The sequence below is a fragment of the Canis aureus genome, chromosome 25 (genome assembly GCF_053574225.1).
Source record: "Canis aureus isolate CA01 chromosome 25, VMU_Caureus_v.1.0, whole genome shotgun sequence".
Taxonomy (NCBI): Eukaryota; Metazoa; Chordata; class Mammalia; order Carnivora; family Canidae; genus Canis; species Canis aureus.
Genome location: NC_135635.1, coordinates 34,375,308 through 34,402,102, shown reverse-complemented (window position 1 = coordinate 34,402,102; position 26,795 = coordinate 34,375,308). Strand labels below are relative to the sequence as shown.

The 26,795-nt window shown below is 41.4% G+C and overlaps 1 protein-coding gene across 2 annotated transcripts in view; it reads right to left on the bottom strand.

Moving 5' to 3' along the window:
* Positions 1-20,488, bottom strand: part of GPR19 (G protein-coupled receptor 19) — a 40,354-nt gene extending 19,866 nt beyond the window's left edge. Inside the window, exons 1-3 of one of the 2 annotated variants that reach the window (XM_077871022.1) lie at positions 19,882-20,488; positions 19,198-19,283; positions 5,450-5,606 (exon numbers count right to left, since the gene is read on the bottom strand). In XM_077871022.1, the coding sequence (XP_077727148.1) occupies positions 5,450-5,455 (6 nt within the window). In that variant the 5' untranslated portion in view covers positions 5,456-5,606; positions 19,198-19,283; positions 19,882-20,488. The remainder of the gene's footprint in view (positions 1-5,449; positions 5,607-19,197; positions 19,284-19,881) is intronic. The other variant, XM_077871023.1, reaches the window with a different exon arrangement.
* Between the last annotated feature and the right edge of the window lie 6,307 nt (positions 20,489-26,795).

Here is a 26,795-nt window from a genome sequence, read left to right as displayed (position 1 = left end):
ATCCCCCAGAGCGTCTTACTTCAATCCCCTCTGCACATCAGCCACAGTTGACCCAAATCACCTCCACCAGCCATTTTTAGCCTTTCTTCCTCAGACACAGATGTGACAAATGTGTTCTCATTTGTCATATGACACACTCCTACAGATATATCCAGAATTATGTGCAGCTCTAGGAGCTTGACCTGTAACTCCAACACTGAGTCTTCAACTTAAGAAATCATATGGGAAGATTATGTAAATATCCTTAAATTGATTCTAATTAATTAAAAAATTAAATCACTAGCAAATCTTGGTATCTGATTTATTAGCAAGCAATTATTTGCAACAGACATCCTTTGTTTGGGACATATTTTGATACCATAGTTGAGAAGCATTGCCCTGCTATACTGTAAGTATACACCTGAAATCTGAATTATTTTTTTAAGATTTGAGAGAGAGAGAACGAGTGCGCACGCATGCGTGCACATGAGTGGTAGGGAGAGGCAGAGAGAGAGATAATCTCAAGCAGACTTCCTGTTGAACACAGAGCCCAAAGTGGGCTCCAGCTCAGATCTCACGACCCTGAGATTATGACCTGCGCCAAAATCAAGAGTCAGATGCTTAACCAACTGAGCTACCCAGGCACCCCTAAATTCTGAATTCTTGAAGGCTAAGGATGCCTGTCACAGAGAAATGGGGAAAAAACTGTAAAAGAGGGACACATGGCTATTTTTCCAACTGGATAACAGTGGGATACTACAAAACTATTATTAAAAGTCTACTAATGAGCACTTTTTCTGGAAGTAACTAACCTCCTACCTATGATCTATAAAGGCATTGATATTCCAGGTTTCGTAGACTGCACTCAAACTTGAAAGTGTGTTTCCCTCTTTATATGTGGAAGAAAATAACACTTTGCATATTTAAATATGAAGAGGCTATATAATGTAGTGATTGGGAGCATGGGCTCTTAGAGCTATGGTTCACAGGTAATTCTGCCTCCCAGGGGACATTTGGCAATGTCTGAAGACATTTTTGATGTCACAACTGGGGGACGAGGGTGTTACTGACATCCGGTCGGTAGAGGCCAGGGATGCTGCTAACCATTCTACAGTACTATGCGCCAGCCCCCCGAAAACACAGATTTAGCTGGCCCCAAATACCAACAGTGCTGAGGGGGAGAAACCCTGCTGTAAAGCAACCTGCCTGGGTTTCAGCTCACCTAATATCTGTGTAGCCTCTACCAAGTTACTGAACATTTTTGTCCTTTGTCTTTGGCAATAAAAGCAGGATAATAATGTTACCCACCCCACTGATTTGTTGTGAGAATAAAACAGATAACAAAAAAAGGAGCTAAGAACTATGTCTGAAACAATGCCAGTGCCCAACAAATGTTTACTTTCGTTATCACTGTATGTACTGAGAAAGACTGAGAAAGAAATATAACAAAGTTTTAACATGGATTTTCATTATCATTACCCTTCTGTATTTCCCAAATTTTCTAGAGCTGTATTTATATTAACCTACTATCTAAAAACATATATTTAAAGAATGCAGAGGAAAGAACTTTACTTGTGATATAGCTGAAAGAGCAAAGAATTCAGATCCTGGCTCTATCTGCTACTGGGGACTTTGGGCAGGTTGTTCACTTCTCTGAGCTTGTTTCCTGATCAAAAACTGGGGCTAAGAAACCTATATGACAGAGTCTCTATCAGGATTACCCACAACGAAATCCAGTGCCTAGGAAAGTATGCTGAATGAGAGGCTCCATAAGATGATTGCTTTAAAAGTTTAGCTAAGGTAAAATGATTTCATAGACAGAAAAATATATTCATTATGGTACCCCTCTTTTACTTTTGAAACTGTCCTCTTGGAAAGACCACATCTCAGCTCATGCCATTTTTTGCCTTGGTTCATAGAGCAGAAGTTCTGGGGAATCCCTGGGTGGCTCAGCGGTTTAGCGCCTGCCTTTGGTCCATGGTGTGATCCTGGAGATCTGGTATCAAGTCCCACATCAGGCTCCCTGCATGGAGCCTGCTTCTCCCTCTGCCTGTGTCTCTGCCTCTCTCTTTCTCTGTGTCTCTCATGAATAAATAAATAAAATCTTAAAAAAAAAAAAAAAAAAAAAGCAGAAATTGTGTCCACACTCTGGTTCTCCTGTCTATTCCTTCCCCTTCCCTACATACATATATGCTAGGAAATGATCCAGTCGTTGGGCTGGCAGGGCCTAACTCGTTCAGCAGTGTTTACCAACAGCAGGCAAGTTACTATAACTGAAAGGCAGTGTGGTAGGCAGGCAGCACATGCCTGGGTGTACTGGGCTTCCCGAAGGGCTGTTTCTTTTGCACAACTCACTCAGCAGGTAAGTGAAGGTAAGGAGGATGAGTGAATAGGACTCAAGGACCTACACCTTATCTACAAACCCTATTCCTTCTCTCCTTAATGATCTAATTAGATGTGAGCAAAAGAAATAGGCTATGTTTGTGAATATTATCATTTTTTAACATAAACTCTACACCCAACATGGGGCTTGAACTCATGACCCCCATGCCTTCTATCAGGAGCTCCCATAAAGATGACTATTTTTATCCTAATTAGCCTGCTAACTTGAATTCAAATTCTAAGTAACCTTTCAAGATATCTTGAGACAATCTTTTGCACTCAAGTCCTAACTGCCATGGTCTGGGAAAGGCAGCCTGGTTCCAGTCTACTCTGACACTAACGATCCCAGGGTTTTCTGGGGAGGAGTCCTATAGTCTGGTGAGCTCTCAGTTCAGTATTCTGAGGACTGCGAACCACAGCTGATTAGGAGAGGCCTGCCAGGGGCAGGAACTGACCTTCTCATCACATTCAGTCTCACCCAAGGTGAACTATTTCAGTGTTGGGAGATGTTGCCAGGCAAACACCAGAGGAAAATGAGACTCTGAAGGTGCCTGTATATCTAGATATAAACAAAAATACCAGAAGAACTTCATTCTAAAGATAAATAAAAAGTCAGGGGGATGGATCTGTAATCCCCAGGAAAGAATTTATAGATACTTCTTGAACTCTAGTGTGCTTCTGCTCCAGGGTCAGTCTGACTAGCATATACAAATTTCAGACATAATTTTGGCTGTTGCCAAGGTCTCTCCCATTACACATTTACCTCTTCACTGTCCTCCCTGTCTTCCCTATGAGCACATGCAGAACAATTTAGGTATGGGTCCCTAAACTGGCTCCAGCAGAACGCTTTCAGAGCTTTCACAAATGGATATTGTGAGCTTATCATAAACCAGGCCTTGTGCTAAGTGCTAGAAACCCAACAATGGGCAGCCTGGGTGGCTCAGCGGTTTAGCACTGCCTTCAGCCCAGGGCGTGATCCTGGAGACCCAGGATCAAGTCCCACGTCAGGCTCCCTGCATGGAGCCTGCTTCTTCTCCCTCTGCCTGTGTCTTTGCCTCTCTCTCTCTCTCTGTGTGTCTCTCATGAATAAATAAATAAAATCTTAAAAAAAAAATAAATCTAGAAACCCAACAATGGAAGATATGGTCCCTTTGCTCAAGCAGCTCACTTCAGATGACTATAGTAGCATAAAAGTGGTACTTGTCCCAGGGAAACATAGATTTCAACAGGGACAAGGTTTTAATATGAAGTTCAGTATTGTAGGGGACACAATCACTTTCAAAATATTCTTGAGTGAAACCCTGAAGGGAAATATTAATAAAGAATTTCACAAATTTTAGATTTCTATCCCTTTTCTTCCTCCTTGTATCTCTGACCTAGTAACTCCCCTTAGTTTTCCCACAGCATATAAGAATGAGATCGGTCATCATTTTGTCAAGAACCAGAAGGGAAACTACACAGACCAAAAAGAAGGAATCTTTATATTTCAGAAATCTCTAGAAGTTAAGAAAAAAAAATTTCCTCCTCTTTTGCCCTTAAAAATCTAAAATAATTTGCAAAGAGAGTAATCTATTCCCTTGAAGTATGGTAACATTATTTTAAAGCAATAAATCTAGTACATCTGATACCATAGTTTATATTCATCATTTTTAGAAGTTTTTAATCTATTGTATTTTGAAAATCAAGTAAGGATTTTTTTAAAGGTAGAATGTTTAGGCTAGTCTTATTACTAGATTCAGAAGATGAAAGAATGTTAAGTTTGATTTAAAAAAATCAACCATGATGTAATTCTAGATTTCTTTTTTGCCTTTGGACATCATTTGGTCACCATAGTAACACAGTATTTTACTACCAGATATCTATACAGCACAAAGGGAAGAGAAGAACAGGCAATTATTTACTGGGTTATTTGCGGGGGGTACGGGGTGATGGTGGTAATGGTATCGGGAAGGTGATTACTGAGATAACTTAAGATTAAATATAGATTCCACTGGAGATCTTTTTTTTTTTTTTTTTTTTGGAGATCTGTTTTAGCCAGGCAAGCTGATTTGATCTTCTAGTAACGTCGACTGAACAAAATGTGTAACGAAATCAACTGCTGACATCATTTGAAATAACACAAGCAGAAAAGAAGCATAGGTTAGTAGTTAAAATCATGGACTCTGGGGTCAAATTTCTTGGTTCAAATCCTGTTTCTACTATTTGCTAGCTGTGTGATGCTGGGAATGTTCCCTAACTTCTCTGGCCTTTAGTTTCTTCATTACCAAAATGTGGGCACTAATGTCTCCCCCACTGGGCTATTATAAGGATTAAATGACTGATTATTTGTGCTTTATAATGATGTCTTCTTGCACACAGCAAGAACTTCGTAAGCATTTGTTAAAGATGAAATAATATTTAAATTTGCTAACTCCCCTCTTTGTGCTGAGTAGAAATGGTCAAAGGTACCAAGATCTGAGTACAGGGAAGATTATTTTAGCCTGTAACTTTGGAAGATTCCTTTGAGAACTTCCTGGGAGACTTCTTGATAGCTATTCTGAAAGATTTGGAAGTCAATGGCACTCTACTATCCCAAACCAGAGCTGGAAATAATGATAAGCTCTCCTGGTATCAGGAACATCAGAAGGAGACAATTGCACAGCACAAAGAAACAGCACGCCTGCCCACTCAGGCTCTCTAAACCATTGCCAATAACCTCTGGGAATATGGGCAGAGAATAAGCAACTGGAAAGGGAAGAAACAAGATTTTATTGCAGTGAACAACAAAACGTAGTTGATTTCAGTAATATTATTTTTTCCTCTTTCCAGGACTTAAAGTAAAAAATCATTTTCATCAATTAGTGCTTTATTTTATTAATTATCACTATACACAATTTTCCATCAAATTTTCTTCAACAGGCACTTACTTTGATGAATCTCATTTTACAGAACTATCTAGGCATCTTTTCTAGACCTGTAACAAATCTAAAACCCCCCAACCAAATCTAAGCCAGGACAAAATCTCCACAAACTGCCTGGAAAAAAAAGAAGGTATTATGTCCTATAAGCCAAATTTCAGCCGCGATACCACGGGATCCCTAGCACATACCTTCATCTGGACTTGATTTCAGAGATGGTCTCCTTGGGTCTTCTCGGTCAGGAATAGCCCTCGCATAGGAGTTTGGAGAATACCAAACATCACCAGGAAAGCTTGGGAGCACGTTCATTTCTGTCCTCTGCCTTCCCCTTGGCTCATAGCCTGCTTCCTGGTAGGAAGACAAGATGACGCTGTGCTGGGTTGACTGTTAAACCATCTTCCCGCCCCCAGCCCCACTCTCTTGGTGCCCCTCCCTTCTCCTTTCCAAGGCTCTGGAATGTGTCACATGGGAAATGGATCATGTGGCTCAAGGGGAGAATGGGGCCATCTTCTACCTCCCTTCCCCCACTTTTCCTTTCAGGAGCAAAGCAGCAGAAATCTGTGACCTGATTGGCTCTGACCAAAAATCTCCATATGAAAAGGAGAAAATTCAACCCAAACCTTCAGCCTTCTCCACTTTCTTTTTTGTTTTATTTTTCATCTGAACATTTTATTCTGGACATTCAGAGTTGCTTGGTAGGGAGGGAAATGATACTTTCTGCCCAGCCTTTCTTTCTTTCTTTCTTATCAATACCCTAACATGACAAGGTGTTCCCCTACTTCCCTCTGGAGCCCCCTTAGCACGTCGGAGACAAGAGTGTTCAGCACCAAGGACAGCATTACAACCCCTTCCGTCTTCATTAAAGACTTTTGTCTATTTCACTCTCAGGTAAATAAAAATATTTTTAAAATATTTCTCTGATGTCTTGTGTCTAAATATAAGTCAGTCCACATATTTAGGGCTCGGACTTCCCCTACTATCAACTTATTGCTTCCTTTTAAATATAACTTTTACATTTTATTAAACCCAAAGACCATCCTATGCTTATCCTACTACCCACCCACCCCTTAGATATGCTCCATGTTTTTTTTGGGGGGGGAGAAATGCTTGTAAGATAATTTACTATATGTCCATATATCTATGCTTATAGACAAAACAAATCAAAACAAAATATAGAAACACACAGGATTTTTTGAGTGTGTATGTCAAGAGGTCCTTAGCCTCATTCCTAGGCCTCGGGCAGGGCTGAATTAGAGAGGCAGGGAGGGAGCCTGGTAGAGGCTGTTTTGTGCAGGGTCTATCCGGCTTTGCTGACGTCCCTGTTGCCATGGTGCTAGGTAACTGCAAAAGGGGATGATTTCTTTCAGAAACGGTCACCATGGGACCCTGCTTACTAAAGAAAAGGAGAGGGGAAGAGGATTGAATTGCTGAGGAGGACTTTCAATTAGCATTTTCAGAGCCAAATTTACCTAATGGGCCCTTTCCTTACTGAATTGTTGCTGACCCTAAATCTTAAAAGGATTCTGGCAATTAGTATGGACACTGTGATGGTTACTCCCTCCATATTCCACTGCTCCTTTCCCTAAAAATCTATTTAGGCGCAACTAAATGAAAATGCCAGCTTCACAGAATGACTGTGGAGTGCTATCCCAAAGTAGAGTGGAAGGACACAGGAATCTACTTCTCCTTATGTTGGGGCTTCTGATTTTTATGAAGTCATTCATCCAAGTCCCAACAGTCTTAATTGGGAGATACTTCAGAACCACACCTGGCTGTTGATGCAAGGAACAGTTTGCGAATACTTTACAATGTTATGGGAGAAAGGACCAATATTTTTTAACGTGAGTTGCTGAATTATTTATTTTTTTAAAGATTTTATTTATCCATGAGAGACAGAGAGAGAGAGAGACAGAGACAGAGACACAGCAGAAGGAGAACCAGGTTCTAAGCAGGGTGCCTGAAGTGGGACTAGATCCCAGAACTCCAGGATCACGCCCTAGGCTGAAGGCAGGTGAGCCACCCAGGGATCCCAATTATTTTAAATAAAAATAAATTTGATTAGTTTAAGATCCGTCCTTTGGATAAAATTTGGACTGCCTCAAATGAGGATGTGTAATGTTTGTAATGTTTGTGTAATTAGGCTGGCATAAAATTGATTTTTTAAAAGATTTTATTTATTTATTTGAGAGAGACAGAGATTGAGGAAGAGAACACAAGTGGGGTGGGGTGAGGGGCAGAGAGAGAAGCAGATTCTCCACTGAGCAGGGAGGACGATATGGGGGATGTGAGGTTCCATCCCGCCACTCATTACCTGAGCCCAAGGCAGATGCTTAACCAAATGAGCCACTCAGGCATCCGGAATTGATTGTTTCTAATTCAGAGTCCTTACCATGGCAATTCTAAATATTTATTTGGGGGGGGGGGGGGGCAGATATACTTTCAATGTGCAGGAATGCAAACTCTGTTATAAAAAAAAAAAAGAGGGGGATCCTTGGGTGACTTGGCAGTTTAGCGCCTGCCTTTGGCCCAGGGCTTGATCCTGGGGTCCCAGGATTAAGTCCCACATCGGGCTTCCTGCATGGAGCCTGCTTCTCTCTCTGCCTGTGTCTCTGCCTCTCTCTCTCAGTATCTCTCATGAATAAATAAATAAAATCTTTAAAAAAAAAAAAAGAGGTGCACAAGGGAGCTGGAGTATGATTTCAAGAAATCGAAGTTCCTTCCTGTCTCAACATTCACAGCTGAGGACATATTTATTTCTTTTACTTTAGGAGAAGAGTCAGGTTAATTCCAGTTTTTCTATTAAGATTCAGAGAATTTCAACTCTGCTAATTCTGACACTTGCTCCTTTCAGAAAGTTCATTTATCAGGAAAGCAGGATAGGTGTTTGAAGAAATCCTTAGAGAGCCAGCAGGATGGTGACTTCGATATCATCTCCCCTTTCTTAGCCAGTAATAATAACAACAACACAAACAGCCAGTATGTAACATGTCCTAGGTGTTCAGCACATGTCATTTAGTCTTCCTATCAAACCAGAGGTACTAGTATGAACTCTCCTGTTTTATAGATGAGACTGAGGCTTCCAGAGGACAGGAATATGCTCCGAACTACACAGCTACAGCTACTTAGTGTGGGAATAAGGCTTTGGAACTATTTAATCTGACTCCAGAGCGGGCACACTATACTATGCTATTCTGCTTCGTGAATAATGGATTGGACTAAAATAACTTGTTGATGTAATGTAATGTGATTCACTATGAAGAGCCTCTGACAGGAGAAATAAAAAAAGTTGCTTCAAATTACTTGAGATAAAAAAAAAAAAAAGACCAAATTATTCATTCCTTTTAGGATGACTGTATGTGTACATCATAGCTGAATGATAAAATAATCATAATTTTTCAAGGAATCATAATCCAGAATATTATTAAGGATGTTTATAAAACATGTGGTGTAATATAATTCTGCCTAAAAATCTTAAATTTGTAATCACCAAACTTATTCCTGGTCATCTGGAAGAAAATAAAAGGACAGTGTCTTCCACCCGAACTCCTAAAACTCCACAGTACTTGTAATTGGGGTAATATATTTTTTTTAGGGGTAATATTTTGAAAATGATTTATAGGATTTTTTTCTCCTTTGCCTGGGAATCTATTTGCCTTGGAAACAGGGAGTGTGGCACTGTTTCAAGTTACAATGGAAATGGAAAGAAAGAAGGAATTAATATATTCAGCTTCTGAAATTCAAAACAGGAGTGTGCAGCAAGACAAAAGCCTGGAAATCCAGGCTGTTCTTTTGAAAGTCATTCTTGAAATTCCTTTATTTATGCCTTTACTTGTCATCAACCAAACATAGGAGAATTTGCTTAGAGTGTTTGGTACTCTAGAGAGGTCTTCAGGCTGGGGCAGACAAAAAACTTTTCAAGGGGTCCCAGAGCATGCAGTTAGTTTTATTGGAACAATTTCTGGATCCTCAACTTCCACAAGTACACTTTCTAAAGCTGATCTTCCTGAAAACCTGTGCAGTCAAGATGTCATACTGATTCTTGGTTCCCACCTACTAGTTTTCCTTCCATTTTACCATAGAATGATGAACTCTCTTCCACCTTTACCTCAAATCCTACAGTGGTAACCTACCTGAATTTAAAAAGCTCCTGGGAATGGAAGGAACAACTGGAATTATTGGAGATGCTCTTGAGATATTAGTGGCTAGCCCCAATAATTGAGCAACAAATCCTTTTAAAATCATGAGTTTTCTGATTGCTTTAAACAGAATTGAAAGCAAACCACTATCCAATTATCTACCAAGAGATTCATTAAAATAGTTTTCTTAAAAGAAAGCTCTTTTTACAGAAGAATGTCAGCTAATGAATGCAGAGTATAATAGCCAGAGCACCATTTCTGCAGCCCCCAATGAAATAACCTACTTAGGCAAGGACTAAAATGGATATTCAAACTATCAAATGAAAAGCTGTTGAAAACAGGTTGTTTGTAGATTATTTACAAACTGCAAAAGGAAATGTATCCTTTTCCAAGGTGAGACTGGAAGGGAGGAGTCACCATCTTAATTAGGTGACCAAATTTAGCATCACTAAAAGTGAGACAACCTCAAATTATGTGCCTAACATGAAGTAATGTGACCTACCCAACATTAATAATCAAGTATTCTTCCTAAAAATGTTTAACCTGAGTGTAATTAAACCTCTATTCATAATGTCCAGTTTTATAAAAAGGGCAGGAGTTAGAAAACAAGTTATAAGACATTATGAGGAAATAATCAGCCAAACTGAGACTATAGAATATTCTACAAGGGGACTTGTGTGGATTTATCAAAAAGTCAATGTCGTGGGCCATCTGAGTGGCTCAGTCAGTTAAGTGTCTGACTCCTGATTTTGGCTTAGGTGATGATCTCAGGGTCGTGAGATCAAGCCTTGTGTCAGGCTCCATGCTTATATTGTCTCTCCCTCTCCCCTCTATCCCCCACCCCACCACTTGCATACTCTGTCTAAAAAAATAATAATAATTAAATAATAAGTCAATGTCATGAAATAAAAATTACAAAGGTATGATATTTGCAGGGCATGCTGTTACAGATTCAAAGAGACTAAAGACCACAACATAGGATTTACTGAGATGCTGACTGGGGAGGGAGGAAGAATGGATATAATGCAGATATAAAACATTGTTGGGACAACTGGGGAAATGTGTATTGTGAAATGGATATTAGATGATATCACAGAATTGTTATTTATATTACGTGTGAGAAAGGAATTGTGGTTTATGGGAGAATTTTCTTATTGTTAGGAAATGCTGATGTATTCAGGATAAAGTGTCAAGACAAATGCAAGTTACCCTCAAACGGTTCAAAACAAGAAAACTGATGTATGTACATATACAGAAAGGACAAGTAAATATGGCAAAACATTAACAATTGGTGAATATAGGTGAAGAGCATATGATTGTTTATTGTACTCATCTTTAAATTTTGTCAGCTGAATGAAAAAGTAATAAATACTGCTCTACAGTAGAACAAGGGACACGCCACATGGAGTCTGTCGCTTTCCAGCACAGTGTAGTGAGAAAGAAAGATAAAGGAGACTAAAGCTGTCAGGAAAGTAGGCTCGACCTCTTTCAAAGCTAAAGTTGGATTGGAGTGTATTCATTTTCTACTGTGGCTGTAACAAATTACCATAAGCTTAGTGGTTTAAAACAAACAGATGTATCATCTTACAGTTCTGTAGGTTAAAAATCTGACTGGGCTAAAATCATGGTGATGGTAGGGCTGCATTTCTTTCTGGAAGCTACAGAGAGAACCTTTCCTTGCCTTTTCCAGCCACTCACATTCCTTGGCTCGCAGCCCCCTTACTCCATCTGTAAAATCAACAACTTTGGGGATCCCTGGGTGGCTCAGCGGTTTGGCGCCTGCCTTTGGCCCAGGGCGTGATCCTGGAGTCCCGGGATCGAGTCTCACGTTGGGCTCCTGGCATGGAGCCTGCTTCTCCCTCCTCCTGTGTCTCTGTCTCTCCCTCTATCATGAATGAATGAATGAATAAAATAAAATAAAATAAAATAAAATAAAATAAAATAAAATAAAATAAAATAAAACCAACAACTTTGTATCTCTCTAACCATTATTCCACAGTCACATCTGCCTTGGACTCTGGCCTCAGACTGGAAAGATTCTTTCAAGGACCCATGTCATTAGAATGGGCCCACCCAGAAAATCAGGTTATCTCCCCTCTCGAGGTCCTTAACTTAATCATATATACAAAGTTCCTTTTATTTTTATAAGGTAACATATTCACAGGTTTCAGGGATTGGGACATGGACATCACTAAGGGGCCCTTATTCTGCATACCAATGAGCTACTTCCATGTTGGGAGGATCTCTACCTTTGGTACTCTTTTGGAATGAGAATACACAGGGAGGAGAGAGAGAGAGAGAGAAAGCCCAGGCCCCTCATGTCTCACTCTCTGCACTTTCCATGGCTGTTTGGGCCAATGGCAAGTCTCTAACAGTGTAGTCAGACAGAGAGAGAGCAGTCAACTATCCTAAGCTGTTTCTGTTCCTTTGAAGCATGGATGCTGAACTAACCATCATGGCTGGGGGGCTGCCATGGCCGGCTGAGGTGATTCCATAGCAGTGGCCAAGGGGAAGCTGAGTCCACAAGAGGAAGTACCCAATACTCCCTGGGAGATTTGCCTAAAGCCAAAAATGGGCCATGAATTCATCAACTGCAGGCCAGCAAGTTCCCCAGAGATCAGGCCCATAAAGGGTATCTTGCCAGAAAACTGCCAGTATATACTCTAGGTCCAGAATGAAACCAGGTGATACGATCTCTCTCACCAATTCTGCACGGATGTGTACATTATCCCTCTCCACCCTCCATACAAATGGATGTTATCTTTGGAGAAGACGCAGGACCTCCTTAGGAGGTATTATGAAACATGCAACATTTTTATCCAAAGGACACTTATGCAACTTAAAAGAATTATTTTTTTAAAGGATTGTTTAAATAATGAAATTGAACTATATTTGAAACTGAATTAGACACTTTGGGTTTTTTTTTTTTTCCTGTAACCTAACAATTGTGATAGGTTGTACGTGTGTGTGGTGGTGGTGGTGGTTTTAAAATATATCCACAAATTCTTTGATATGCCTCCCTTCAAAGGGTGATATCTAATACCACCCTCCTGGTAGGTGGGGCTCATTTAGTAGCCTATTTCCAGTGATGAGAATGTGGCAGAAAGGATTCTATTGTAACTTCTGAAGCCAGATCATAATAAGGATAGTTTCTGCCTGACTCTCTAACATCTTGGATTACTCATTCTGGCGGAAGCCAGCCACCACGTCAGAAGGACATTCAACCCATCTCATGAAGGGGCTCACATATGGAAAACAGGCCTCTTACCAACCAGCACCAAGGAGCAACCAGCTGAGTCGCCATGGCAGCAGATCCTCTAGCCCTAGTCAGGTGACTGCAGTCCTTGTTAACATTGGGACTGCAACTATGTGCCAGACCCCAAGCCAGAATTGTCCAGCTAAGCTCCTCCCAAATTCCTGATCCACAGAAATTATGAAATAATGTTTATTGTTGTTTTAAGTTAGTAAGTTTTAGGGTATTTTGTGTGTGCTTTTTTAAGATTTTACTTTTTTATTTGAGAGAGAGAGAGGGCTCACACACAGGAGGGAGAGGAGGGGCAGTGGGAGAGGGAGCAGCGGATTCCCTGCTGAGCAGAGAGCCCAATGCAGGGATCAGAGCTCGGTCCCAGGATCCTGACCCAAGCTGAAGGCAGACACTCAACTGACTGAGCCACCCCACCCAGGAGTCCCAGTATGAGAGAACCTTGTTATGTAGCAGTAGATAACTAATACATAGATGAAAACTCCAGGAAAAAAAAGATACTTACTCTTTCTTGGCATAGCAGAGTTATAATAAGTTAAATAAATGTCCCTCTTATGTGTGTGTGTTCTTTATGTGGAAGGTATGTCATAATGGTTTCATGAGGCCAAGACATTAGGAAGGGGAGAACAGGGCAGCCCCGGTGGTTCAGCGGTTTAGCGCTGCCTACAGCCCAGGGCGTGATCCTGGAGTCCTGGGATTGAGTCCCACGTCGGGCTCTCTGCATGGAGCCTGCTTCTCCCTCTGCCTGTGTCTGCCTCTCTCTCTCTCTCTCTCTATCTCTCTCTCCTCCCTGTGTATTCTCATGAATAAATAAATAAAATCTTCAAAAAAAAAAAAAAAGGAAGGGGAGAACACAACTAGCCACTTACAGTGCTGTCTGGGAGGCTGGGGACAGTAAATAGGTGGAAGAAGATTATAAAGACTCAGAACTGTACAAAACTTAAGAACAGGAATACGGACCTAAGATGGGACTGAAATAAGGGACCGGAAAGCTGTCAGAGCCAAGGCAGCCACTGACTCTCCCTCTTTATCTACAAGGCTACAATGCCTATTGTCGCCTATTCCCTCTTCATCAGCTACATTCACCTGCTTCTCTTTTGATATCAGCTCATCCAACTTGACACTGCATTACTGGCCCCCAAAAGCTGGTCCCAACAGGCCAAGTTGGCTTTGAAACATACCTGACCTTACAAGTTCAATGCTCCTATCAAAGTAAGCCAATCTCTCTTTTTTTAAGATTTTATTTATGTATTCATGAGAGACATAGAGAGAGAGGCAGAGATATAGGCAGAGGGAGAAGCAGGCTCCACAAGGGGAGCCCGAGGTAGGACTTGATCCTACAATCCAAAATCACACCCTGAGCCAAAGGCAGGTGCTCAACCACTGAGCCATCCAGGAGTCCCAGAAGTCAATCTCACTTAAAAACAGAACTACCGTATGATGCAGCAATCCCATTTCTGAGAATATCTCTAAAGGAAATAAAACCATATCTTGAAGAGATATCTGCATTCCATGTCCACTGAAGCATCATTCACAGTAGCCAAGATACGGAGTCTAAGCGTCAACAGATGAATCGATAAATGAAATAGGATACACAGAGAGAAATATTATTCAGCCTTTAAAAAGAAGGAAATCCTGCCGTTTGTGACAACATGGATGAACCTGGAAGATATTATACTAAGGGAAATAAGCCAGACAGACAAATACTGCATGATCTCACTTATATGTGGTATCTAGACAAGTCACGTTCATAGTAAGTGACTAAAACAGTAGTTACTGGGGCTGGAGGTTGGGGAAAATAGGGAGATTCTGGTCAAAGGGTACAGACTTTGAGTTACAAGGTAACAAAGTTCTGAAGACCTAATATACAGCATGGTGACTTTAGTTAACAATAATGTATTGTATATTTGAAATTTGCTAAGATAGATTTCAGATGTTCTTACCACACATGCACACAAATATTAACTATGTGATATGGATATACTAATTAGCTTAATGATGGTAATAATCTCACAATGTATATGCGTATCAAAACACCACACTGTATTCCTTAAATATATAAAATTTTTATTGGTCAATCATATTTCAGTAAAGTTGGGGTCAAATACATGACCCCTGTCTCTCAATGTTGTGGTCTGTATTCTTAGGAGGCAGTCTGACTCAGCCTAAGTCAGGTATACAGCTGGATCCAATCAGTTGTAAGTAGTAGGATGGAGAGGCGTTCCCATACTGCCCTCTCAGCACTCTCTAGTTGGCAAATTTTATGAAAGGGCAGGGCGAGAAGAGGGAGGAAATGATTGTTAGAGGAAATGACTGGCATCTCAGTATGTATGCATGTGTTTTTACAATTCCATTAACTCTCCATGGGCGAACCCATCAACATTCCTACTCTAAACTCATAATACCTGTGGCCTCCAGTGCACCTCTATTTTAATCACACACCTGGTTATGCACACCCTTCACTCTGCTCACGGCTCTCCCACACATACACTATGCTGTTTCCAGGACACATGGTATCCTCTGCCCTGCCCACCTGGGGAACATCTATTCCTCTCTCAAACCCTGCTGGATTTCATCTTGCATGCGGTTCTATGTCCTTTTACTCCCACCCTCTCTGAAATTAGTTACTTATATCTTCCTTTTTACTACAGTACTTCTTTAATTCTCACACATATAACTTCTGTTGTATATATTACGTTGCATTGTACTCAAATTCTTATAGGGAAGAATGTCATCCAGTTCATCCTTACACCTCTAAGATTAAAAAAAACAAAGTAGATGCTCAATAATAATGTTCCAGCACATTGAACAAACTTGACTTTGGGGACTAACTTAAGGCAATTTAATTTTTATTTTCCACTGTCACAGTGAAAACACTCTGTAGGGGTTGGTTCTTTTCCCATCCTGAATATAAACTTGGGTAGTCCCATTCCTTTTTCTGGTCACCTTTAGTTAAGAAAAGTTAGTAACTAAAAGTAAGTAAGTTAGTTAGTTACCCAGTCTTGGGACGCCTGGGTGGCTCAGTAGTTGAGCGGCTGCCTTCGGCTCAGGGTATGATCCCGGGGTTCAGGATGGAGTCCTGAGTCCTGTATCAGACTCCCTGTGGGGAGCCTGCCTCTCCCTCTGCCTGTGTCTGACTCTCTCTATCTCTCTCATGAATAAATAAATAAAATCTTTTAAAAATAAAATAAAATACCCAGTCCTGCATAATAGTCACAATTTGCCACCTGACTTAAAGTCAATGCTTTCCCCCTCCTTCCAGTTTGTGCCTCCTACATTTAGGAAAAGAGTGTGGCCACTTCTCTCTCCCTGACTTGTCTAACAGCACTCCAATAACTCCATTCAAATATCTTCTTTGGGGCAGCCCAGGTGACTCAGCGGTTTAGCACCGCCTTCAGCCCAGGGCTGAAGATACCGGAGACCCGGAATCGAGACCCACGTCAGGCTCCCTGCATGATGGAGGATGGTTTCCCTCTGCTTGTGTCTCTGCCTCTCTCTCTCTCTCTCTCTCTGTCTCTCATGAATTAACAAAATCTTTAAAAAAAAAAATCTTTGAAACTCCTTTACTAGTCTTCATTTTGACTTTTTATGCCCTTGATATGAGAGTTCAAGAGTAGCCTAATCAGTTCTTACCTTACCTTCCTATAAATTGTGTAAGTCCTACAGAGTGGTCTGTCTGTGGTACTTCTTGTCATAGAATCTCAGGCAGCACTTCTATTTTAACATATTTTTATAACAGCTGAACTAAACTGTCACTACTTGGGATTTTTCTATTTCTTTAAATGTTTTATTTATTTATTTGACAGAGAGAGAAGTACAAGCAGAGGGAGCAGTAGGGAGAGGGAAAAGGAGGCTCCCTGCTGAGCAGAGAGCCCTATGTGGGGCTTGATCCCAGAAGTCTGCTATCATGACCTGAGCCGAAGGCAGACAGTTAACCAACAGCCACGCAGGCGCCCCGGGATTTTTCTAACTTTCAACACACTTCCCTCCTTACCCCAAGTCTCCTATCCTCCTATCTCCAGATTCCACTACTCACTTATGTATGTTCTACTATATCCCACTTCATAATCTTTGCAGTCTCCCTTGTCTTCCCCCTACCCAGTAATTTGTAGTCATTTCCCCAATGTTCTTTCAAGGGACTAGACAAACTAATGTGCTTCTCAAGAAAAGGGACCCAATTAAGGACAGGCTATCCTATGTGGCAGAAGATAGCCCTGGCCATTACTGCTACATTTGGATCTAGGCATCCAAAGACTGAGGTAGTATGGTGGTTTCAACATCTGAATCACTTATATCCCTAAAAACTAGAGTTGTCCTACTAGAAAGGCACTTGTCTCTTAGAAGCTCAAATGCCTGACCCAGACATACCATTGCTTCTGTTCAAGTCACTCTCCACATTCACTGAAAGGTTACAAAAACAAGCTTGCATCTCACTTTTCTTATGTGTTAGCACCAACAAAACCACTTGTGTAGTCAGAGCAGCCACAACAACTCTCATAGGTTTCGGTGTCAATGTCCTGCTGCACATGCTTTCCCACAAGCACCTTCTCACCAGAGAAGAACACCCATATACATACGCTTCAGTGATACCATGATGCCCCTCCCCAACCAATGGAGCAGAGCCAGTTGTAAAAGTTTCCTCCACCCCACTATGGACTTCAGCTCAAGATTCACCACATGATAGGGACACCTGGGTGGCTCAGCGCTTAAGCATCTGCCTTCGGCTCAGGGCATGATCCTGGAGTCTCAGGATGGAGTCCCACATTGGGCTCCGTGCAGGGAGCCTGCTTCTCCCTCTGCCTGTGTCTCTGACTATGTCTCTCATGAATAAATAAATAAAATCTTAAAAAAAAAAGAGAGAGATTCACACAAGGTAAAGCAATAAAGACATCATCATTGGTATTGCCTGTGCTAGCTCAAAGGATGACCTTGGGAGGCTCAAAGTCCTCCATCTCTACAGCAAGGCCCATATACTCCGGGGGACTGTATTAACAACCTCATCACTTGCCTTTCCCAAATCAGGATGCTTACCACATTCTTATTATAGTGGTCTCTTTTCCTGAATATAGTTCACTATGCCCTATTCATCTGCCCATCTCAAGCACTAGCCTTTATTCCTCTAAAAAATTTTCGAATACATAGGTATACAGATTGATCATCTCAAACCACAGGTCTAATTTCTTTCTCCTTCTAGAGGGAATTCTTAAAGCAGTAGTTCTAGCTTCAGCAGCAAAATGAAGAGCTTTAAAAAACATTGATGCCCAGGCTCCACTTCCAGAGATTCTGGTTTAATTGATGTAAGGTGAAGCCTGGGCCTTTTTTTAAACCTCCCTAGGTTATTCTTTTTTTTTTTTTTTTTTTTTTAAGATTTTATTTATTTATTCATGAGAGACACAGAGAAAGAGAAGCAGGCTCCATGCAGGGAGCCCAATGTGGGACTTGATCCCAGGACTCCAGGATTACACCCTGGGCTGAAGGCAGACGCTAAATCGCTGAGCCATGCAGACGTTCCTCCTCAGGTTATTCTAATGTGAAGGCAAGGTAAACAACCTCTCTGAAATAGAGATGGCTCTATGCTACATTGAGCTTCCATATTTGAGGGGCAGATGGCATGCATAAATGTGGGATACTCAACGAAGAAACTTTCATTTGTTGATTATAAATTATATTATCAAGCTCTGTGTAGTAACTCAGGCAGCCTTCTAAACTACCTCATTTCATCTTTATAATCATCCTATGAGGTAGGAACTGTCATCCTTATTCTACAAAGAGGGAAACTGAGGCTCAGGGAAGTCACACAGAATAACTGTCATAACCAACTGAGGCAAACCGCAGGTCTGATTCCCAATTCCACACACTTTCTGTGACACCATATTGAGATGTCATCCCTCGTACAGCTGGATGATCCCACTCCCTAAAACAAGACACCCAGGCTTTCTCCCAGAAATCCAATTCTATTGGATCCATGAATTTTGGGGGGAACATTTTCCCATAAATGGCACACATGGAGCCCAGCTACTAGGCTGCATTTTAGGCTGCTAAAATTCAGTATGAAGTGCTCCAAGGGAGAACTTCTTGATAGGGGACTGCCATATCTAGGTCTTTATTGAAGTAATTTCATTATATATAATTATATAATACCTGGATCCTTTGTCCATCACTGCTTAACTTAAATCCTGCGGCTTTCTATATTTAGATTTTCTTACAGATGAAGTTATATTACCTACCTACAAACCACTGCTTTGGTGGTCTAGTAAAATTTTGTACTCCATCCCTCCTGTCCCTTGTACTCCGGGCAGTACACATACATTCAAAATATAGTGGCTAAGCTGCATAAAATTGCTGCCAGTATCAAGAGGGACTCTAATACCTAGAGAACTGGGAAGCCAGAGCTAGAAGTATGTATTTTTGTCATGCACCAGTGGTATGTCTAACGGACTTGGTAACTAAATTCCACCGCTTCACTCCATGAAATCCACACTTCATTCTGGCTGAGGTATAGACAGGGTGGGTGGGAGGTGGGAGGAACCAGGGGACTTACTGGCAGGCAGCGCTTCGGGTGTCTGGATGGTACCAGTCAGATGCTGCAGGACAAAATCCAAAGCTTGTGCAAGTGTCCCATGTATCCTGCAAAAGAGGTAAGATTAGTCAGTTCTCTCAAGCCAGTTCCCAAATACCTGACCCCTGTTACCTTAAACGGTTCCTTCTAACCCTAACCTCAGCCCTTGTTCAGGACTCCGGCTTTTCGAATCCTCCTTGTCCCACTCAGGGAGGGACTTCCCAATTTTCACATTACAAATCACGGCCTAATCATTTCTACCTTTACAAACAAGCATAGGTTCACACTATCTCAAGGAACTTTTTTCCACTGCCAACAGTGGTCTTTCTAGTCTCACCTTTCCCTCGTGGGGGGTATAGTTCCTGCCTTCATTTACCTCTCAAATTCTCAAATTTTCCCATCTTCCCACTGCATTACCTTAGTTCAACAATCTCCCTTAGTCTCCACTAAAAAAAAATAAAGTAAAAAATTTAAATCTTGGCCCTCTCAGATTGACTCCTCTAAAAAAAAAAAAAAATTAAAAATCTTGGCCCTCTCAGATTTACTCCTCTAAGTCCCCGAGTCATCTTCCCAAATACAGAAAAGTCATCACCCTCATTTTGAAACCCTGATGGGCTCTCCCACCCCAACTGCTTGAGTAGTGGATTCGCTGAAAATTCGTCTCACACAGAATTCACGGCCAATGGCTATTAAACGGGGAGAAGGGACGCCCATGCAATCATGCAGAGCCGTGGCTGCAAAGTCTCGGAAGAAGGTAGTGTTGTGTGTTTGAATCCCTCGGACCCTGCGGAGGGGCAGATTCGGCTTACGGCCAAGCCTCAGAAAGCTTCGAAACTTTTTCGCGCTAAAAAGGAATTCGTCAGGCGCATGCGCAGACGTGCCCTCGGAGGTCCCGCTCGGCGCTCGGGCAGATCTCGCGATGTTTGCGGCGGCCGCGAGAAGAGAGGAGTGTTTTTTTTTTTTTTTTTTTTTTTTTTAATTCTGGCGTGGTGGTGCCTTCCTCCCCCCGCTCCCTCTAAGCTCCATCCCTCCCAATCGGGGTGGATTCGTGCTGTCAACAAATACGGGAGATCCGAACTCCGCGGCGAGAACAAACGAGGCCGATAGAACTCGCCGCCGCGCTGGCTGGCGGCAGGTCCCGGGGAGGAGGAATTCTGCAGCCTTCGCAAGGCCCCGAAGGCCGCGCCTGTTCCTCAGGAACAAAAGCCAGAAATAAAAACAGAAACAGCCAGGCAGTTTAGCACCTCCAGAAGCGGTGTTTTGTTTTTGCTTTTCCACTTTTCCACTTGGCGAAAAAATCCTCCCCCCGCGCCCCCCCCCCCCCGACCCGGTTTGCCCTCCTCCTGGGACTGCGCCTGCGCGGCGCTCGGTCCCGCTTCCCGGGCGCCCGCGTTCTCTGCCTTCGCGTGTGATTCGTCACGAAAGCCGCGCGCTCAGCCAGGAACACAGACTGGAAGCCAAGAACGGGACGCTGGAAGTGTCACTAGTTTAGTGAAAATACGAACGGTAATGGAAACCCTGAACGTCCAGAAATCGCCGCCGTGTCAGAGCTGCGGTGGGATGAGCCGGATGGTGAGCGTGACCGGGGTGAGAGCGCCTCCCAGCCGTGGCTAAGGAGCGGTGAGCGGGCAGCGGCGAACCCCGGAGCGCAGGTAGTATTTAGGTACCCTTTGAGCATAGGCAGTCTGTGACGGACAGGATGCAAATTAGCCTAGCTCAAAAGCCATCTTGCTCCAGCAGACACCCTCCTCCCACCCGCAGGCAGTACCTGCTTGATTAACACAGACTCGAACAAAGTCAAAGAGGCGGCCATGCAAATTTTGAAACTAAAAAGCGAGGGGACTCTAGAAGCAATAGCCGCTAAAAGCACAAACCAACCAGCAGATTTTAAGAGGTGGTTGTAAGTTCCCTTAGGAATCCGTTTCCCATGGGTTAGAAGTCTGTGATACTTAGAAAATGAGAAGATCTTGTAGCACCCAGTGCTACAGATTTAGGACAAGCTGAAGACCCAAAAAAGGCGGACAAGCTGATTTATAAGTATCTTTACGGAAGATTTTTCTAGTGATGCATTTTGATGTGCTTAGAAGGAAACACATAACGGGTAAATTCAGCTGGATCTGAATCTTTACCTTAGAATTGGACAAAAGCATAGATGTTAGCAATTTGGCAATTTTCTTGCACTCTATTATAAAGTTTTAAATGATGAAGACTTGGATTTGGGGTAGAAGAAAACTTCTACAAAATAAGGTGAGATTTTTAGGTAGCATGAAATTACATAGAGAAAAATGCATGTATATGTGTGCCGGTGAGGCCAGATTTTGAAGGCTTTGGACATTTCCAGCATGGTTCACATAGAGCCTTCACCTTAAAAAATTACCTTCTGGGGGTGCCTGGGTGGCTCAACCAGTTGAGCCTGGCAGGGGTGGTGATCTTGGGGTTTGGCAAGGTAGCATCCCATATTGGGTACCTGAGTCTGCTAGGGATTCCCTCTCTCCTTCTCCCTCTGTTCCAACCCCCTCCCCTGCTCACATGGGTGCTTGCACTCTCTTGCTCTCAAATAAATAAATTTAAAAATTAGCCTCTGGAATTTTCTTATGTTCAATATGATAGTAAAATTTAGTAAATCTGGTAGTGTGGATGCTTACTTTTCAAGGCATATTTGCACCAAAGTCAGAAGCGACTTTAAAATCCTGCTCTGTTATCTAGAAGTACATTCATTTGGTTGAGGAAAGTGATAACCTGTTTTCTAAGCCAGGATTGAATTGACATTTTCTTCATAAAGGAAAAGAAATGTAGATAAGGTGAATTGATTCTTTGTTCACCTTAATGATTAAGACTGACTCATAAAGACGGCTGGCTTACTTTGTTAAGGCAATCAACAACTGTAAAACAAACAGTACTTTTATTGCACTGGATGAGATGACTCTACTGAAAATTAAGTATGGGAATTGGATGAAAGTTGATAAAGAACTGTGAATCCTTTGAGACGCCTGGTTCATTTACATGTGATAAAAATGTTAGTATAAGACTGATAAGTGGTCAAACAAAACTTCATCTTTGTTCACTGAAAAAAAAAAATCCTTTGATGAGTAAAAGAAATTCACAAGTGCAATGGTTACCCATTCAGTCTGTCATATGACTCAGCAGGAAATATACTTCCAAAGTTTCCACAATTAGTAGCTGAAAAAATTACCGAGACCATTTTTTTAGCAGCATTCTGGGCACACTGTCCTCTGATTTACCCTGACACTATAAAGCAGTGAGAAAAAAAAAAAACTGTTGCCATTTTATTTATTTATTTTTAAAGATTTTATTTATTTATTCATGAGATAGAGAGAGGCAAAGACACAGGTAGAGGGAGAAGCAGGCTCCCTGCAGGGAGCCCGATGCGGACTCGATCCTGAGTCTCCAGGATCACACCCCCCGGCTGCAGGCGGCGCTAAACCGCTGAGCCATTTAGGCTGCCCTGGTTGCCATTTTAATCCACATATTTATGTGAATCTGGGTTCTTGAATTATTGTGACCCTGAGACAAGAAACTATTGAGCAATGAATCTGATACACATTACCAATTACTCAAAATTGGTTGAATCAGTGATCTTATTAACTGCGTTATGGAAATTTTTTTCAAGATAGATAACTTTAAACATCTTTTAAAAGTATTAAACACAGGGGCACCTGGGTGGTTCAGTGGTTGAGCATCTGCCTTTGGCTTAGGTTGTGATCCCAGGGTCCTGGGATCAAGTCCCACATCAGGCTCCCTGCCTCACAATGCCTATGTCTCTGTCTCTGTCTGTGTGTCTCTCATGAATAAATAAAATCTTTTTTAAAAAATGTATTAAACACATATATACAGCCAAAGTGCAGCGTTTATGCATGAAACCTGATAAGGGACTTAAAGGAAATTTTACTGCTGCTTCTAACTCTGAACTCTTTTATGTGTTGGGAGTAATTCTAGCACTCTTGTCATACCTAAAGAAAATATTCTCCTCAGTTAGCAAGGGGGAGAAAGAGAGGAGAAAAAAGGGTGAGCTTCAGTTGACTATTAAGCAAAACCCATTGAGGACATCTCCACGGAAGCACCCTTCCTTCTCCTAGCGAATTCTGCCCCAGTCTCCCTCCCATCCCTCAGGGGACTGAGCCATATTTGCATGTCTAGCTGCTTCATTGCGTTTTCATCTCTGATAAGCCAAGATGCCTTTCTGTTCTGCCATCCTCAACATATTAAAGAGTCTTCTATCATAGTCATGAGATGGCTGCAATAGCTTCAGACATCTTGTTCTTATATCAACAGAAAGGCAGGAGTGTGGGGTGGGGGTAAGCTAACTCCTTGTGGCCTTCTTATCAGGGTGAAAAATTTCCCCATATGACTTCACAGACTTCCCTTTACATTGCTCAGAACTATATCATATGACTGACTACCCATGGCTGAGAGGAAGGCTAAGAAAGTATGTACAGGAAAAACAAGTGTTCTTTAGAATGGTGCACTAAAAATAACAGGACTTACAGAAAATACAGGCTTAGGAGCAGTCCATCAAAACCTATGCAACTTTGTTACTTGAGGACAATAAAGTTTACTATGCTAATAAAAAATAATGCCAATTAAATCTCCACTGGTATTCTTGTTCAACTTCAGTCATCCTTTAGAGCTATGCTGCCCAAGATGGTATCCATTAACCATGTGTAGCTCTGGGGCATTTAAATATGCTCATTCCATTTGGAGTGTGCTAGGGCAGCCCTAGTGGCACAGCAGTTTGGTGCCGCCTGCAGCCTGGGGTGTGATCCTGGGGACCTGGGATCGACTCCCACATCCGGCTCCTTGCGTGGAACCTGCTTCTCCCTCTGCCTGTGTCTCTGCCTCTCTCTCTCTCTCTGTGTCTCTATGAATAAGTAAATAAAATCTTAAAAAAAAAAAAAAAAACAACAAATTGGAGTGTGCTCTAAACATAAAATAACAAATTTCAAAAACTTAGAAAAAATGTAAAATAGCTCATTAATAGTTTTTATATCAATCATGTGTTGAAATATTTCACTTGTTCCTTTTTATGCTACTTTTTTCAAATGTGGCTATTAGAAAACATAAAATTGCAATCGTGTCTCATATTTCCATTGGATGGTACTGCTTTAGAACCTTTAACCGTAGGACACATGCTTCCTTCTTGTACATATAGGTCCTGGAGGGCATTTGTCTCCAATTAAAAGCAGTTTCATCAAAATAAAAAACATGACCCAAGAATTACCCTTCTCAATCAGTATCCTCCCCCCCACACACACACACATAGGAGAAACTTTCATTTACACTGTGCAACTTCACCATATAAGTTATTTTTGTGAAAGGTTAAAGGTTCTTGAAGCTATCAAACAAGCCTCCATTTGCACAAAGAGGCATTCCTGAGGAACTGCTTTTTTTCTTAAAATCTTTATATTGCTAAGGTTTTCTACTTAATGAAAAAGAAGTCTTGCCCCGTTCATTTCAAAATATAAGTACACCAGGAGAAAAAATGAACGAACCAATGTAATTTCTGAATTATATTGACATTATTTCCCCCATTTACTAACTGCGTATGTGCTAATAGTGACTATATCTGGCACATAAAGCTTTTATGGTAGGAGATGGAACTGCCAGTAGGCAAAAGGGACAGAGAATTTTGATCCTATATTTTTAAAGGATTGATTTATGATTATGGGCTATTCTTGGACAGTGCTAGTGAACAATAACAGGGGAATACGATGACTTCTGATTACCAAGTTAAAATTTAGTAAGTTGTCCCATTTGATTAACTGAATTACCACCCTCCCCCAGTTAAAATCCACTGAGTTTTTAAGATCCATTTCAAGGGGCACCTGGGTGGCTCAGTTGGTTAAGCATCTGCTTTCGGCTGAGGTCATGATCTTGGGGTCCACAGATGGAGCCCCACATTGGGCTTCCTGCCCATTGAGGAGTCTGCTTCTCCCACTCCTCCTCCCCTTCCCTCTCCTCTTTCGCCTCCTCCCCTCCTCCCCGCCCCCATGCTCCAGCGCTGGAGCCTGTGCCCACTCTCTCTCTCAAATAAACAAACAAAATCTTCCAAAAAAAAAAGACCCATTTCAAAATCAACCTCTGAAGCCTTCAAACTCCCCTCTAAAAACTCCATTACAGGGCAGCCTGGGTGGCTCAGTGGTTTAGCGCCTACCTTGGGCTCAGGTAGTGATCCTGGAGGGCTCCCTGCTGGGCTCCCTGCATGGAGCCTGCTTCTCCCTCTGCCTGTGTCTCTCTCTCTGTCTTTCATGAATAAATAAATAAAATCTTAAAAAAAAAAATTCCATGACACTTTGCTTACATCATTATTTTAAGCTTTTATTTTTTTTTAAGAAAATCAAACGAAACATATTAGAGTATGTACTAATGAATTTTTAAAAATTATTTTAGGTGATTAAACCACAGCAAATATAAATGATATGATAAATCTGAATTCATCCATATAGTGATGACTCATGTTTTAGAAGATTCTAGTTTTCTGATCTCCCTTTCCTCAATGCCCTTTACCCTTCCTTGTCTTTAAACTCCTTATGTTTTCTTTACTTCTCTAATCTGACAATCACTCAAAATAAGAAATCAGCAAGGGTTTTCTAACTCTTAAATCTAAAACATCTTTACCATATTTAAAATCCTGAGAAGCTAGCATTCATATTAAATAATGGTCATGATGAAATTAGTAATTATTAACCCTGTTCATCTAATTACACCATTTTATACCTGAGTGATCAAGATACTAAAGGATGATGATTTAATTCTGCTCTCATCTTTTCACTTGGTTATACAGTATGCTGACACAAATCTCATGTCAACTGATAAACTGGACTTGGAGACACAAGCTCTATCAGAATGACGTACAAGCAAAAGAGAATACCATTTAGGCAATCAGTATAAAGTTTTTCTAAATTTTCTATAATTTGTTTCTTATATAATGTTCCTATGCCTTTCCCACTGAGTTGAGAGAGCCCCCCAAGTACAGAGATCTTGTCTTATTTGCCTCTGTTGCTTATTTGTTTCTCTGACTCTAGCTAGCATTCATATAATGCCTGACGTGATGAGTAACTAATAGATACTGAGTAAATGAAGTACAGCTTTGATCATATAAGCATATGGCTCTATGTGAGTTTGGTTGGGATGAATTGTGTGTTTATTCTGGTTACGGAACATATCTGTGGGTGATGATTGTAAGGAACAATCTCATTTGTTACTTTGAGTAATGTGTGGAATATGTGTGCATGTATGCTCACATGTGTTATAGGAATCTTAGCCATACTGCCAAGTCCTTAGAAAATAGAAAGCCTGGGTGGCTCAGCGGTTGAGTGCCTGCCTTCGGCCCAGGGCATGATCCTGGAGTCCCAGGATCGAGTTCTATAACAGGCTCCCTGCGTGGGAGCCTGTTTCTCCCTCTGCCTATGTCTGCCTCTCTCTTTCTGTGTCTCTCATGAATAAATAAATAATATCTTAAAAAAAAAAAAAAGAAAGAAATAAAATAGAAAGCCAAATGATAGAGCCTTGAAAGAGTCCCAGGTAAACAGGAATCAAACATTCATTTGGGATGTTGGGAG